General features: G+C 42.9%; 2 protein-coding genes and 1 pseudogene across 3 annotated transcripts in view; 2 read left to right on the plus strand and 1 right to left on the minus strand.

The window, feature by feature from the left end:
- Positions 1 to 1,705: 1,705 nt before the first annotated feature.
- Positions 1,706 to 7,724, plus strand: pierce1 (piercer of microtubule wall 1; the record flags this gene model as incomplete). Its single annotated transcript, XM_083673312.1, has 4 exons — positions 1,706 to 1,872; positions 4,992 to 5,165; positions 6,602 to 6,680; positions 7,343 to 7,724. The coding sequence occupies 4 exons, from the start codon at positions 1,706 to 1,708 to the stop codon at positions 7,565 to 7,567; spliced, it is 645 nt and encodes a 214-aa protein (XP_083529438.1). The 3' UTR covers positions 7,568 to 7,724.
- A 1,720-nt stretch (positions 7,725 to 9,444) lies between these two features.
- Positions 9,445 to 11,685, plus strand: LOC310807034 (tripartite motif-containing protein 29-like; annotated as a pseudogene). The gene is made up of 3 exons: positions 9,445 to 9,872; positions 10,611 to 10,691; positions 11,608 to 11,685. The product of its transcript is annotated as a tripartite motif-containing protein 29-like (transcript).
- A 3,090-nt stretch (positions 11,686 to 14,775) lies between these two features.
- Positions 14,776 to 15,120, minus strand: part of olfm1a (olfactomedin 1a) — a gene marked incomplete at both ends in the record, with an annotated part of 10,942 nt that continues 10,597 nt past the window's right edge. Inside the window, one exon of the mRNA XM_083673313.1 lies at positions 14,776 to 15,120. This exon is cut by the window's right edge and continues 330 nt beyond it. Within this exon, the coding sequence (XP_083529439.1) occupies positions 14,776 to 15,120 (345 nt within the window).

The raw sequence follows: 15,120 nt of genomic DNA on the forward strand, positions 1-15,120 counted from the left end.
TCCCCCCGCCTCCCCTGGTGTTCTACCTCCCCCAGCCTCCCCTGGTGTTCTACCTCCCCCAGCCTCCCCTGGTGTTCTACCTCTCCCAGCCTCCCCCGGCCTCCTACCTCCCCCGGCCTCCCCTGGTGTTTTACCTCCCCCAGCCTCCCCTGGTCAGAGGTATGTGTGGCCCTGGGAGGGCCGCCTGACGCAGGTCCGTTTCCTGAGGGGGTGTGTCTTTATTGTTCCAGAGGAACCAGGCACCTCTATCGCCATCCTGCACTCTCTTCCTGTTTCCTGCCCAACAGGAAGTGCTGCATTGCTATTCTGCGCTAATCAACCAGATTTAAATAACCTCCAGAAAGAGGCTCAGATTCACACACAGTGTCAGCCTGCCAACCCACAGACTCAGAATACAATAGAATGCATATAATACATGAATGACGTCTCATAAACTTTGTTTTTATGCATTCCTCTGATGAAATGGGTGGGAGTAAATCAAAGTTTATCAAATCAAAGTTTATTTGTCATATAGACAGAATCCAGCCGTAGATGGTGTAATGAAATGCTTAGGGCAGCTAGCTCCTCAATAACGCAACAATGAAGTCATAATCATAATTAAACAATAAGATAAGGTGGAGGTAGCAGTAATAATAATAATAAAACAATAAGATAAGGTAGAGGTAGCAGCAGAAACACAACAACAACAGTGGAGTGGGAAAATAAATATGGTAGCAGCGATAGTAGTATGTAGTAGCGTGTGTGTGTGTGTGTGTATGTGTGTGTGTCATTGGAGAATGTCACCTTGGTTTGATTCAAAGGATGATTTTTAAGGCCAGTCTGTGGGTCTTAGAAGATGAGTCTAATGGTATAAATGAAGCCTTTAACAGGATTGATAACCTAATAGTTTATATAACAAACATATCATTATTCATACTTACATCTCTAGGCAGGACCTGTTCCAAATTTCTGGTATTTTCAGCCTGTAACCATGGTAACAAGGCTGATATGGGAGTGGGTCATGGTTTTACAAACTACACTGATACTCTACCAGTAATAGTATTAATAATTAGCATAGTAAATCAATCATTGTATTGATTATTAGTAAACCTATGTCTAGTATTCTAACCCACTTGCCTTCAACCATAGTCTCAACCTTCTTACCTAACCTCATTATTGAAGCTCAAGAACATAAATGATCTAACTGGTTCTCAGAGTCGGGTAACTCTGGAGGTTCCTCGGGTCTCCACAGAATTGGATTAGTTGTGGTGCTGCTGGAATCTTTGGTGAATGATGTGATTGTTTCTCTTGATAAATTATGATTTTATATGATGTATTGATTTCTCTATTTAACTGTGTTGTATGGTTGATGTGTTGTTGTGTGAATGTATATATATTGTGGACAGGATGCACCTGCAGAAGAGGCCGTGGTCTCATTGTGTTTCTGTAGAAATAAAGGTTCAATAAAACAAATCTCTTGGCGTAGGCCTATATACTCTGTAATTATTATAACCTGTTTTCGGACAATATACTGTATTTATTAGCACAAATAAACAGCTGGAAACCATACTTGTATTCCAATCATTAACAGCTAGCTAAGTGTGCAGGCTGATATCTGCAGGACACGCAGAGACCTTTGAAGAGGTCGTGTAGCAGCATGGTCCCGAGGAACACTAACCCGAACCCGCTTTATCAGCTGGAAACACACAGGAATTCCGGTTTGGGAATGACGGCCAGATTCCCTCCTGAACAGGAAAGTGGGCATAAAAACGACTTCCACAGCGGGACCAGGCAGAATTCCTCCCCGACCCACGGAGAGGTAACACAGTGTTCTACAGTGAAGTACGGAGGAACCAGCGCTGGAGGGAGGGGACGGCCGGACGGGGACCCGGGGTGAGAGGCAGGTCCGTCGGGGTGAAGGTGATGTTAGATAGGGTCTGTTTGGTCGAGGTTTGTACGACAGAAGTAACTTTCTTTCGCCGGTCTTCAGTATGAGGTGAGTTGAGAGGTTGATAATACTGTAGACGGCGGCTTGATTGGAAAGTTGTGAAATGATTGGTTTTAAATCCATCTTGGTTATTATTGTATTGTCGTGAAAATAGTTTTGTTGTTGTTGTTGTGTGGAACAGTCGAATTAGAGTTATTGAGTGTTGAAGTGATTTCAGATCAAGAATTCACGAAGTTATTTCGTGTTTCAGTGAAGACACACCTCAATTGCGCAAGAACGGAGCCTCCCTCCTTTACTCAGCCTACCTGGTTGGAGGGCGCCCTCTGCCGGCCGACCAGCAGTACTGACGCATTAGACTACTGGCTTCACTGTTCGGACTCAAAACAAATCAAATCAAAGTTTATTTATCATCGAAACAGAATACAGCCGTAGATGCAATGAAATGCTTAGGGCAAGCTAGCACCGTTTGTGGCTGTATTCCGTGTATATCACAAATAAACTTTGATTTGATTTGATTTGAGTGAACAGTTTTCCAGCTGCACTGCTAGGCTGGATAACAGGACATGCGTGTATGAATCCATAGGCTCATCTCCTGTGTCTTGTGTATTAATTTCAAGATGTAGGTGTCCCTATGCTGTTTTGGCAGGCCTGTATGTTGGATCAGAAATTAATGCACGTCTTGATGATAGTGTTATGCCTAATTGCCTTGGAATTGATAAAAGATTAAACTTATCATAAACCCCTGTGAGAGTCGGTAGTTTAATGCTGGCGTAATGACAACGCCCAACCCCTGGAATGTTCCCAAACCTCTGTCTTCCTGTAACATGTGGATGTAACAGTTGGATGGATGCTGCTAATCGTTTTATTATGACTTCATTGTTGCGTTGTTGAGGAGCTAGCTTGACCAAAGCATGTCATTACACCGTCTACGGTTGAATTCTGTCTATATGACAAATAAACTGATTTGATTTGATTTAATCTCCCTCCCTCGCCTCAACATACCTTTACAGGCGAGGCTCTTAGTAAGACAAAGCGGGGATATAGAACACAGCTATAGACAGGCAGGCAGGCAGACAGACAGGCAGACAGACAGGCAGGCAGTGGTATCATAGTTGTGTGTTAACGATCCGTCCATCTCCTGTCCTCTCCTGAGGCCCAAACTGAGGAGGTTCAGATCCTCCATCTTTGACAGTGAGAGACTTCTAGACAGTAAAACGGATTGTTGAAACCAACTAAATCATAAGCTCTCTTCCTTCAAACGATCCCTCAATAACTATCTTTTTAAACTTGCTTTTAATCTTGATATATTTTTATTGTTGTTTTTACCGACTGTGCTTTTGTTTGACTTTTTATGTATCTATCTATTCTTGTTCTCTCCATGGAATGTAGTGTCTTTAAGTACTGAGGAAAACGCTATACAAAACAAATGCATTATTATTATTATTATTATTATTATTATTATTAACAATAACAACAATAATAATAATTTATTATTATTATTATAAATATGGTCGTGGCTAAACCGACCAATCAGAGACGACACCGGGCGGGTTACCGTGTGTATTAACGGATGTTTACTGTCTCCTCGCGCCAGCTGAGGACCTCCCGGCCGTGTTTCACGCCTGCTTCACGGTCCATTATTACTTTTGGTACGCGCTCGGCCAGTCTCAAACTCGTACCGTGAGTAATAATGCTCCGTGGCCGGTAAGCCCTACGGTGGCCGGTAGCCCATACGGTGGCCTACGGTCTACGGCGGATTCAATCAGTTCTGGCGCCAGTTCTGGCGGACTTTTTACCAAATGATTTTTATCGGGGTCAATATTCACTAGTTTAATACTGCATCCGCGTTTCAACGGATATGATTACCCATGATGCTTCTGTATACACATCTTCACCATCATATATGATATTATTTCTCTGTGCTTCTCTGTTGACTGAGAAGCAGAATGGTGTTGAACAGCAAGACCTCTCCTTGACAATAGTCAACCTTGTATAGAACAATTGTAATTGTGAATAAAAAATCAAATAAATGAAACAAAACAACATTGTATTTTGTATGCAGGGCTACCTAGTACTGTTCAGAATACTGTTACTGAAGACACCTATTTGATGAACATAGTAACACAAGATTGGAAATTGACCTAAAATAAAGTACTACTTTGTATTTCACATTGTTTGACTATAATTGTTTTTAACCCAATAAACCTGAAATTACATTGTCATTGTCCCTTCATAATTGTTCATAATTTGAAGTTATTAAATAAATTATTAAATGTGAACAGCCTAAGATAATGTGATAATGATATTACAAATCTTTTTGCAGAAACATTTGTGTTATTGTTGTATTATCAGCTGATTATGTATTATTATTACCCCCCTGTACAAGTTTCTCTCCTGTTAAAAAAAGAAAAAGAAGTAATTTTTCCCTCTTCTAGCATTGTGACTGCCTATGGCCCCTGGTCCGAGCATAGATTAATGTTTCTTATGATGACTGTTGTATTTGTTGAAGGTCGCTTTGGATAAAGGCGTCTGCTAAATGCCATAAATGTAATTGTAAATGTAATTATGGTATGTATCAATAGTTCGATTATTATTTAGGACACTATTTATCAGATCCAAGCGACATTCAGCAACATGTCTGTGTTAGTTTTTAGACAGTCAGACAGTTTATTTGTCTGATGTTACAAACACTATGACATGTTTCCGCAGTGATGTCATCATTTTCATATCCAGAACATTCATCGTCATTCTACAAAGACATTATACACGCGCACGCACTCACACGTCCTCATTGTTGAGTGTTGCTGTTGCTATCTGGGACACTTTATGCGATTGCCATTGTGTTGCTATTATTATTGTTTTCTTCATTTTTGTTATTATTATGACATTGCTGCATATTGATATTGATATTGTATGATTGTTGCGTTGTTGAGTTGCTTACCCTAAAGAATTTAATTACATTGTATCCTGTATATTGTGTAAATGACGTCTGATCGAATCCAACGAATGACGTCACCACGCTAGTAACATTGTTGGTAGCAACCGTTCTCTGACCGCTGTTCAGTGTTTGTCTCTGGATTCGGATCATCATCATCATCATTATGGATCCACAACATGTCGTGGAGACTCGTCCGTCAGATGAGAGAGACAATATACATATTAAAACTAGCGATGTTTATAACGTGGACAAAAACCTGCCCAAGCGTTTCAACAACCCGCAGTGTTTTCATGGCTACAGGTGAGTCCGTCTGTGAGCTGAGGAGAGCTTCACTCCATAGAAACTCCTTCATCCAACATATGATAATCAGTTCCAGTCACCAGTCCATGTCATAGAGAAGTGTGCGACTGAAATCACTGGAAGAGAGAAAAATGGTGAGGTGGAGTAAAGCGAGGCAGTAAGAGAAGGAATAGTAGGGAGATTGAAGTTCAAGGGCTAGAATAATAGTTAAATTCCACAGTGTTTTTGTTTTTTGCGGAACTACTCCGCAACACTGATAATAATTGCGTAAACATAGACCTAGACTTTGACTTAAGTCTAACTGTTAGTCAGACTAAGTATAGACGTCTAACTTTGTATAAAAGTGCCTTACACTTGGCTAACCTAAGTCCTACTGAATGCTAGTGTGAATTAATGTTAGTGTGAATTAGTGTTAGTGTGAATTAATGTTAGTGTGAATTAATGTTAGTGTGAATTAGTGTTAGTGTGAATTAATGTTAGTGTGAATTAATGTTAGTGTGAATTAGTATTAGTGTGAATTAATGTTAGTGTGAATTAGTATTAGTGTGAATTAATGTTAGTGTGAATTAATGTTAGTGTGAATTAGTATTAGTGTGAATTAATGTTAGTGTGAATTAATGTTAGTGTGAATTAGTGGTACTGTGAATTCATGTTTGTATGAATTAATGTTAGTGTGAATTAATGTTAGTGTGAATTAATGTTAGTGTGAATTAGTGTTAGCAATTGAACATTTCGTAATTATGCAACTAGAACAAAGTAGAGCACGGGAGCTGGCAAATCTTTTCATAAAAGTGTAAACATATGACATATTAGGTTAGCTAGCTATTGTTTTCCAAACTAAATGAACCTCCCATTTAGATTTGGAAAGGGAAACTTGCCAGCTATATAGGCACTTTTGCTAGCTTGCCAGCTATCTGTGCCCTAGTATTTAACTAGACAACTAGGTAGTTGCTAACAAACAAACTAAGCATATTTGCATGGTTAATTTAGTGTTTTGTTTATGCCCCTTACATAACTACAATTCAATGTTCAGCAAATATGAATGATTATACAGGCCTATGGCAACATAGGTCTTACATTAAATTTAGTCTGGGGTTAGGCAGTCTAGGCTTAATGTTAGTCAGTCTTAATGTTTATGCTACTGGGTAACTGAAATTAAATTAGTTTTACAGCTAAAATAAGACCGGTCTAGGCCCATAGACCAGTCTTAACTAAGTTCATGCAACTTTGGGAAGTGGATAATGTAGATGTATTTACTATTGTTTCTATCGTTGTTATGTTATTGGTTTTTTTGTAATAGTTTTTTTTATTGTTTTTATTACTACTTGCACTGTTGAGGAGCTAGCTGCCCAAAGCATCTCATAGCACCGTCTACTGCTGTATTCTGTGTATATGACGAATAAACGTTGATTTTATTTTATTTTGATTTGTTTCAGTAAGAAGACCATCCATCCGTTCTACCAGACATCTAACCAGACATACGGCAACCAGAGACCCACGGTGCACGAGATGCCGGTAAGACAGAGCACAGAGACAGGCCCACTCTCCTGTGTTCAGTGTTATTGGACAGAGACAGGAGAGAGAGACAGGAAGTAAGGAGGAGAGGGTATGTCAGGAGGACGAGGCCTGTATTCTAACCTATGCCGGCATGGGCATGTATGTGGACTGTAGGCCGTGGTGCTAGACCACTGGACCACCCCAGACCACTGGACCACCCCAGGACACCTGTTAATGACTAACACCACATCAGAGAATCCAGCACGCTTTCCTCCTTCAAACCATCCCTCAAATCTTTTTAAACTTGCTTTTAATCTAATTTAATAAACTATTTTTATTGTTGTTTTTACTGACTGCTTTTTTGCTTTATTTTGTATTTATCCATCTATTCTTGTTCTCTCCCTGGAATGTTGTGACTTTGAGTATTGAGAAAAGCACTATACAAAATCAATGCATTATTATTATTGTTATTAAACATAATATTACCAATACGGAAATGCATGAAATGAACCTCAGTTATTTAGTTTGATAATTAGAAGTCATTTGAATGTTGATTCAGTTGAAGTTAATTCTCTGCATCAATACTCATGATAAATGATCTCCAGTAAAAGTAATGTAATGCTAATCAATCAAACGGCACGTGAGGATGTAACCTCTGCTCTTTCTTCATTCCCATCCAGACAACGTTTAATGGAAGCTACCGGAAGTTTTCGGAGCACATCCTGCAGAGCGGCATGTACCGGGACAACAGCTTCAACACAGCGGTGGAGAAGCCCCGCATCACGGGGCCGGATGCCATCAACACGCTCCACGCCAGGGTCCACTTCCACCACGCCTTCAATCAGCAGGGGCCGCCACTGACAACTGACACCTCCACACTGAGACAACTGAGACCTCCACACTGAGACAACTGAGACCTCCACACTGAGACAACTGACACCTCCACACACTGAGACAACTGACACCTCCACACACTGAGACAACTGACACCTCCACACACTGAGACAACTGACATCTCCACACTGAGACAACTGACAGCTTTACATTGATGTGTAGCCTGTACCCTCCTTTTCCTGTGTTTCTGAGTGATCAACTGTTTCATTTGAATAAAACATGATAAGGAACCAGCGTCTGTTTTATCACAATCAACACAAGGCAGATGAGATGGACAGGGTTTGAACCTAGGTCTCCCACGTGGAGGACACACGCCTACTATTAGGCCAAGAGGACATCCTCTGGGACAGAGGGCCAAACCAGAGGGATTCCAAACCACCTCCTCTGCAGAAGCAAGCTGCTATAGACTTTGATAGACTTGACAACATCACACCACCATCACATTCACCATCACACTATCACCATCACCATCACACCAACACACCATCACCATCACACCACCATCACATTCACCATCACACCATCACAATCACACCATCACCATCATACCATCACACCATCATCATCACCTTCACCATCACACCATCACCGTCACACCATCACCATCACAATCACATCATCACCATCATCATCACCTTCACCATCACACCATCACCGTCACACCATCACCATCACACCATCACAATCACATCATCACCATCACCATCACACCATCACCATCACACCATCCCCATCACCATCACACCATCACCATCACCCGATCACCATCACCATCACACCATCACCGTAGAGTCTATAAACCTGACCAGTCTTGACCAGCAGATGGCGTAGTGAAACAACAGATAGCATAGCACCTTCTGCTGTTCCTCTCTCTCTCTCTCTCTCTCTCTCTCTCTCTCTCTCTCTCTCTCTCTCTCTCTCTGTGAGTGTGTTTATGTGTCTGTAGGGATTGCTGGAGATGGGCCAGTGTTATATTACATCAAAGGGTTGTTGAAAGGAAGAGGATTCTGTCTCTCCCTCCCTCCCTCCCTCCCTACCCCTCCCTCCCTCCCCCCTGAAGGTGTTTGCCAAGGTCTGGGCTTTAAAGAGACACTCCTTCCTGCTGTAGAAGAATGGATGCTTTACGTCTGATTGAACCACAGTAGAACCGCAGTAGAACTGTAGTAGAACCACAGTAGAACCACAGTAAAACCGCAGTTCAACCGTAGTAGAACCACAGTAGAACTGTCGTAGAACCACAATAAAACCATAGTAGAACCACAGTAGAAACGTAGTAGAACCACAGTAGAATCGCAGTAGAACAGCAGTAGAACAGCAGTAGAACAGCAGTAGAACAGCGGTAGAACCACAGTAGAACCGTAGTAGAACCACAGTAGAACTGCAGTAGAAATGTAGTAGAACCACAGTAGAACCATAGTAGAACTGGGTCATGACGACTGACTGATGGATCAAAAGGTTGTCTTAACAGCGGTTGCTAGGAGACTAGCAGTTGTTAACGAGGGTTGATGTGATCTTGTTGTTTGATTATGAGTTACTGTCGGTGTAGTAGGGAGAAACACACATACATATAAACATACATATACATATACATACACATACACACATGCACATGCACACGCACACATGCAGACACACAGACACACACACACACACACATACACACACACACACACACACACACACACACACACACACACACATACACGGAACCAGGAAGTGTTCCTGGTAGTGTGTGCAGCAGAATGGCAGAGGGCTTGGACTCATTCAGTTGTCATTCAGTTCATCTGTATGGGTCTATTGGAGGATCCGGTGGCTATTCCCTGTGGACACAGGCTGTATTAAGGGCTGCTGGGATCAGGATGATCAGAAGGGGGTCTACAGCTGCCCCATGTGTAAGGAAAGCTTTATCCCAAGGCCTCTTCTACAGAAAAACACTCTGGGTTGGCTGAATTAGTGGAGAAACTGAAGAAGACAGGACTCCAAGCTGCTCCTCCTGCTCACTGTTATGCTGGACCTGGAGATGTGGCGTGTGATGTCTGCACTGGGAGAAAGCAGAAAGCCCTCAAGTCCTGTCTGTTGTGTCTGGCCTCTTACTGTGAGACTCACCTCCAGCCTCACTATGAATCTCCTGCCTTTAAGAAGCACAAGCTGGTCAAAGCCTCCACACAACTGCAGGAGACGATCTGCTCTCGTCATGATGAAGTGATGAAGATGTTCTGCTGTACTGATCAGCAGTGTATCTGTTTGGTGTGTGTGATGGATGAACATAAAGGCCATGATACAGTCTCAGCTGCAGCAGAAAGGACTGAGAAACAGGTAAGAACCAGAGCTACTCATTTTGATTTTGATAGAGGACAATATCACATCATTGTACTTACAGAGATCCAAAGTCTCTTCCACACTACTGTGTTCGTGTATTGGAGAGGGTAGAGGTTGTGGTGTTGTTTATTTTCACCATGTAAAAAATGTAACATTTACATTTATTGACATTTAAGTCATTTAGCAGACGCTTTTATCCAAAGCGACTTACAATAAGTACATTTGTCTCAATAAGTGTATCAGCCATACATCAGTCATCATAAGTAAAACCTTCCATAAGAACAAGTGGTAGTCGCAGTGCTTATTTATTTATTTTCAGTAGAGTGTGAGGGGGTGGAGAGGTCTGAGGAGGAGGAGCCCAGATGGAGCCTAACAACACATTCATATAGGATATCATATAACCACACCAAGTATTGTTGCTTAAACGTGTGTTTGTCCACAGAAGCAGCTGGGGATGAGTCAGCAGAAAGTCCAGCAGAGAGTCCAGGAGAGAGAGAAGGAACTGAAGGAGATCCAACAGGCTGTGGAGTCTCTCACAGTGAGTATTGACCAGAGGAGACGCACCATTTCACTGCTCTCCTCCAGTCAGCCACTCTCCAATCCCATTGTGTGTGTGTGTGTGTGTGTGTGTGTGTGTGTGTGTGTGTGTGTGTGTGTGTGTGTGTGTGTGTGTGTGTGTGTGTGTGTGTGTGTGCAGCAGTGAGTCAGGCTGAAGGACTCGTGGAGCAACTGGAGCAGGAGATAGCTGAGCTGAGGAGGAGAGACCCTGAGCTGGAGCAGCTTTCACACACAGAGGATCACATCCATTTTCTCCAGGTAACTACACTGACCCTCCATCTGGAATACTGAAAGGAGATTACTGTTCAGTTAATCATTTATCCTCTACACTCTCTCTCTCTCTTTCTCTCTCTCTCTCTCTCTCTCTCTCTCTCTCCAGAGTTGTGTCTCTCTCCAGTCCCAGTGTATGTTCAGACTTCCCCAGCATCATTGTGGGTCCTCTTCAGTTGTTTGGAGGTATGAGTGAGACTGTCTGAGTTGAGAGTGAAACTAGAGAACGTCTTTAAGGGGGAGTGGCCCAAGATCTCAACTACAGGTGGGCTAAAAACTCTACCTGTAGTCCCTTCACACCATCAACTTGAGACCTAGCCTAACTTTAGTCCTAATCATCACTTTATACACAGTATGTGTCATATTGTATAATAATGTCTCTCTCTCTCTCTTCTCCCTTCCCCTCTCCCTCCCTCTCTCTCCCTCCCTCTCGCTCCCTCCCGCCTGCCTCCCTCTCTCTCTCCCTCCCTCCCTCTCGCTCCCCCCCCCCCTCTCTCTCTTCTCTCTCTCTCTCTCTCTCTCTCTCTCTCTCTGTAGTGAATACAGTGGATCTTTTCCTGTCACCAGAGCCCAGGACCAGAGCCCTGTTCTTCCATTGTGAGTGTGTTTATTCTGAAGTAGCTGACAGTCTCTCTCCACTGATCCTCTCCACAACCCCTGAGATAGAACTAGAGAGCTCTAGGAGAGGGAGAGACTCATCAAAGACAGGCTACATATCTGACTCTCCTTATTTCTCTGATTTGATCTTTCCTCTGCTCTTCTCCCAGATTCCTGTTGACTCACACTGGACCCAAACACAGCAAACAGCTACCTCTCTCTGTCTGAGGGGAACAGGAAGGTGACATGGGTGAAACAAGCCCAACCATATCCTGATCATCCAGAGAAATTCACTGTCTGGCCTCAGGTGCTGTGTGGAGAGGGTCTGTCTGGGTTTGTACTTTGTAACCATGATAACAGTGCTGAGCTGTGTGAGCTGGAGTAGAGGTCCCAATAAGAGTGATGCGTTATCATAACCTACTAACCTGAGAAATACTATTTCTTTAGGATTTGATTTGGAAATGTACCATAATGGAGTCTTTGCGGTTGGTGTTATTACTTTCATTTAGTTCTATTGTGTTTTGTGTGTCACCTTTAGTCAGAGAAGCTGTATCCAGACCAGTTGTTAATACAGTGTGTTGTGTTTTGTGTGTCACCTTTAGTCAGAGAAGCTGTATCCAGACCAGTTGTTAATACAGTGTGTTGTGTTTTGTGTGTCACCTTTAGTCAGAGAAGCTGTATCCAGACCAGTTGTTAATACAGTGTGTTGTGTTTTGTGTGTCACCTTTAGTCAGAGAAGCTGTATCCAGACCAGTTGTTAATACAGTGTGTTGTGTTTTGTGTCAGAGATGCTGTACCCAGACCACACCCACCCCAACCTGGTACAGCTGTACTGTGGGTTTGATTGTGTGTCCTTCAACCGTGTGTTCTATACGACTGAGAAAGTCAGCTGTAGAACAAAGATGCTGTTTATTGATATGAATGTTATTGCAGATACAACACATATGCAAGCTGAACACAAGAAGATGCCACCATGGATCTCTCTGAGAAACAGACTATTGTCAAGTCTAAACCAATAAAAACAGACCCTGGTCACAGGACTGGCTTAGAGTCACACTGATTGGGTACATTCTTTACTCATTCTCAGAGGCATTTCTAACAACACAGAAATCCAGGAACTAGACACAATCTCTCAGTACATCCCCAGCTAGCAAGACAGGCTACCACGCTAACTATCTATAGCAACAATATGTACCTGGCCAGCCAACCTGGCAACCCAAGATGGCCGCCCAACATGTCCGCCCAAACACCTGAACTAAACCAACAGCCTGCCTTCTAACACTATGGCCTTCTCTCCTTGACCTGAACAGCATCATAGTACTGTCACATACCTCCAGTAATGTAGTTCTAGTACTGTCACATACCTCCAGTAATGTAGTTCTAGTACTGTCACATACCTCCAGTAATGTAGTACTAGTATTAAACACATCCAGTATTATAGTACTAGTATTAAACACATCCAGTATTGTAGTACTAGTATTAAACTCAACCAGTATTGTAGTACTAGTATTAAACACATCTAGTAATGTAGTACTAGTACTGTCACATACATCCAGTAATGTAGTACTAGTATTAAACACATCCAGTATTATAGTACTAGTATTAAACACATCCAGTATTGTAGTACTAGTATTAAACTCAACCAGTATTGTAGTACTAGTATTAAACACATCTAGTAATGTAGTACTAGTACTGTCACATACATCCAGTAATGTAGTACTAGTATTAAACACATCCAGTATTGTAGTACTAGTATTAAACACATCCAGCATTGTAGTACTAGTATTAAACATATCCGGTATTGGAGTACTAGTATTAAACATATCCAGTATTGTAGTACTAGTATTAAACATATCCAGTATTGTAGTACTAGAATTAAACACATTCAGTATTGTAGTACTAGAATTAAACACATCCAGTATTGTAGTACTAGTATTAAAAATACATCCAGTATTATAGTACTAGTATTAAACATATCCAGTATTGTAGTACTAGTATTAAACATATCCAGTATTGTAGTACTAGAATTAAACACATCCAGTATTATAGTACTAGTATTAAACACAGTGGTTTAAAACACATCCAGAGAAGGGAACCATGGTGGTATAAAATAATGTTCATGCAGAAACAGAACAATCACAAACACACAGAACTGTGCCCTAACCCTAACCCTAACTCTAGCCCTAACTCTAGCCCTAACCCTAGCCCTATCCCTAACTAACCCTAGCCCTATCCCTAACTAACCCTAGCCCTAATCCTAGCCCTAACCCTAGCCCTAATCCTAGCCCTAACCCTAACTCTAGCCCTAACCCTAACCAACCCCTAGCCCTAACCCTAACCAACCCCTAGCCCTAACCCTAACCCGGGGAGCTCCAACAGTCGGTGCCTTCACGTCTTTCGTCTCTGTTGCCAATGTCAATAACAACCTCCATCAACCTCCGTCAACCTCCATCAACCACCATCAACCTCCTTCAAGATCCATCAACCTCCGTCAACCACCGTCAACCTCCATCAACCTCTGTGAACCTCTGTGAACCTACGTCAGTTATTGACATGGAGGGGCCGTGGCCTGATGCTGGCAGTAACACGGTCCAGCCAACACTAGTGTAGTAGGACGCCCCAGCCAACACACATTGGGCCGTGGTTAGCCAATCAGAGTGAAAAAGGTGGACCCTGGTACCACATGTACCATAGTAAACCAGAGGCTTCTTTAGTTCTCCAACTCCAACCGCTGGTTAACTCACCAAATGTCAAAGGGTTCCAGAACACTCACCACCTAGAGTGCCAAGTGTTTTATGTGGTATTTACCTAGCAACAATACTTTGATTGGCTACAAAAATTAAGCATCATCATTTATGCATTTTTGGTAATTAAAGTCATCCTTGGCACTCGAAAATGTTGATAATTTGGGCGACTTTATTCACCCTCGACACTGAATGAGTTCATCTGGATTCATTGGTGGGATGATCAGTGAGTGAAGCAGGTTGAAGACTAGGATGATGTCCAGTGTTGTCTCTCTCTATGATTCTAATAGTTCTGCATTCTAAACTACAACTGTACACTTGGCTGAACAACTCGTCTGTGATACAAAAGTCAGAGTTAGTTAATCCCTTAAAAACAAAATCGTTAACGACTTTGAAGTAACTAACAAAGTCGTCTAAAACATGAAAGGTGTGACCTGTGATGACGCTTTGTTTCCATCCAGCGTACTCTAAACATTGTACATCATTACATACTTAATCAGGTGCTGAGGAATATTCTGATGCGGGAGCAGTGCTCTTCTCTGTGGTCGTGTGTCCACTGGTATCTACCTAGTATGGACCAGAACTATAGGGGAGGGGTTAGGAGGGGAGGGGAGGGGAGAGGGGACAGGGGAGGAGGGGAGGCAGGGAGGAGAGGGGAGGAGTGGAGAGGAGAGGAGAAGAGGGGAGGGGAGGGGAGGGGAGACGATGCCCCCCTACAGCAACCCCCCCCCCTACTGTTCCTCGGCTTGTATGAGGTGGAACAACGTGATGTTGTACAGCACCTGGTGGCCGTTGTTCCAGGCATAGAGCGCGCGCTCGCGGGGGTTGTAGTCCAGCATGGAGATGTGGGAGTAGCGGTTCTGGAAGGGCACGTCCATGTACTCGTAGGTGGAGGTGTTGGTGTGGAAGGCGTAGTAGACCTTGGTGCCTCCCGAGTAGCCGTTGGTCACGTACAGCGTGCCACAGATCATGAAGGCCTCCCCCGCGCTGCGCTTGGGGTGGTTGGTGGAGAAGCTGCGGAGGATCTGCAGCGTGTCGGGGTGCAGGCGGCTCGCCACCATGTTGCCGGCGTTCTG

The sequence above is a fragment of the Argentina silus genome (assembly GCF_951799395.1).
Source record: "Argentina silus genome assembly, chromosome: 7".
Taxonomy (NCBI): domain Eukaryota; kingdom Metazoa; phylum Chordata; class Actinopteri; order Argentiniformes; family Argentinidae; genus Argentina; species Argentina silus.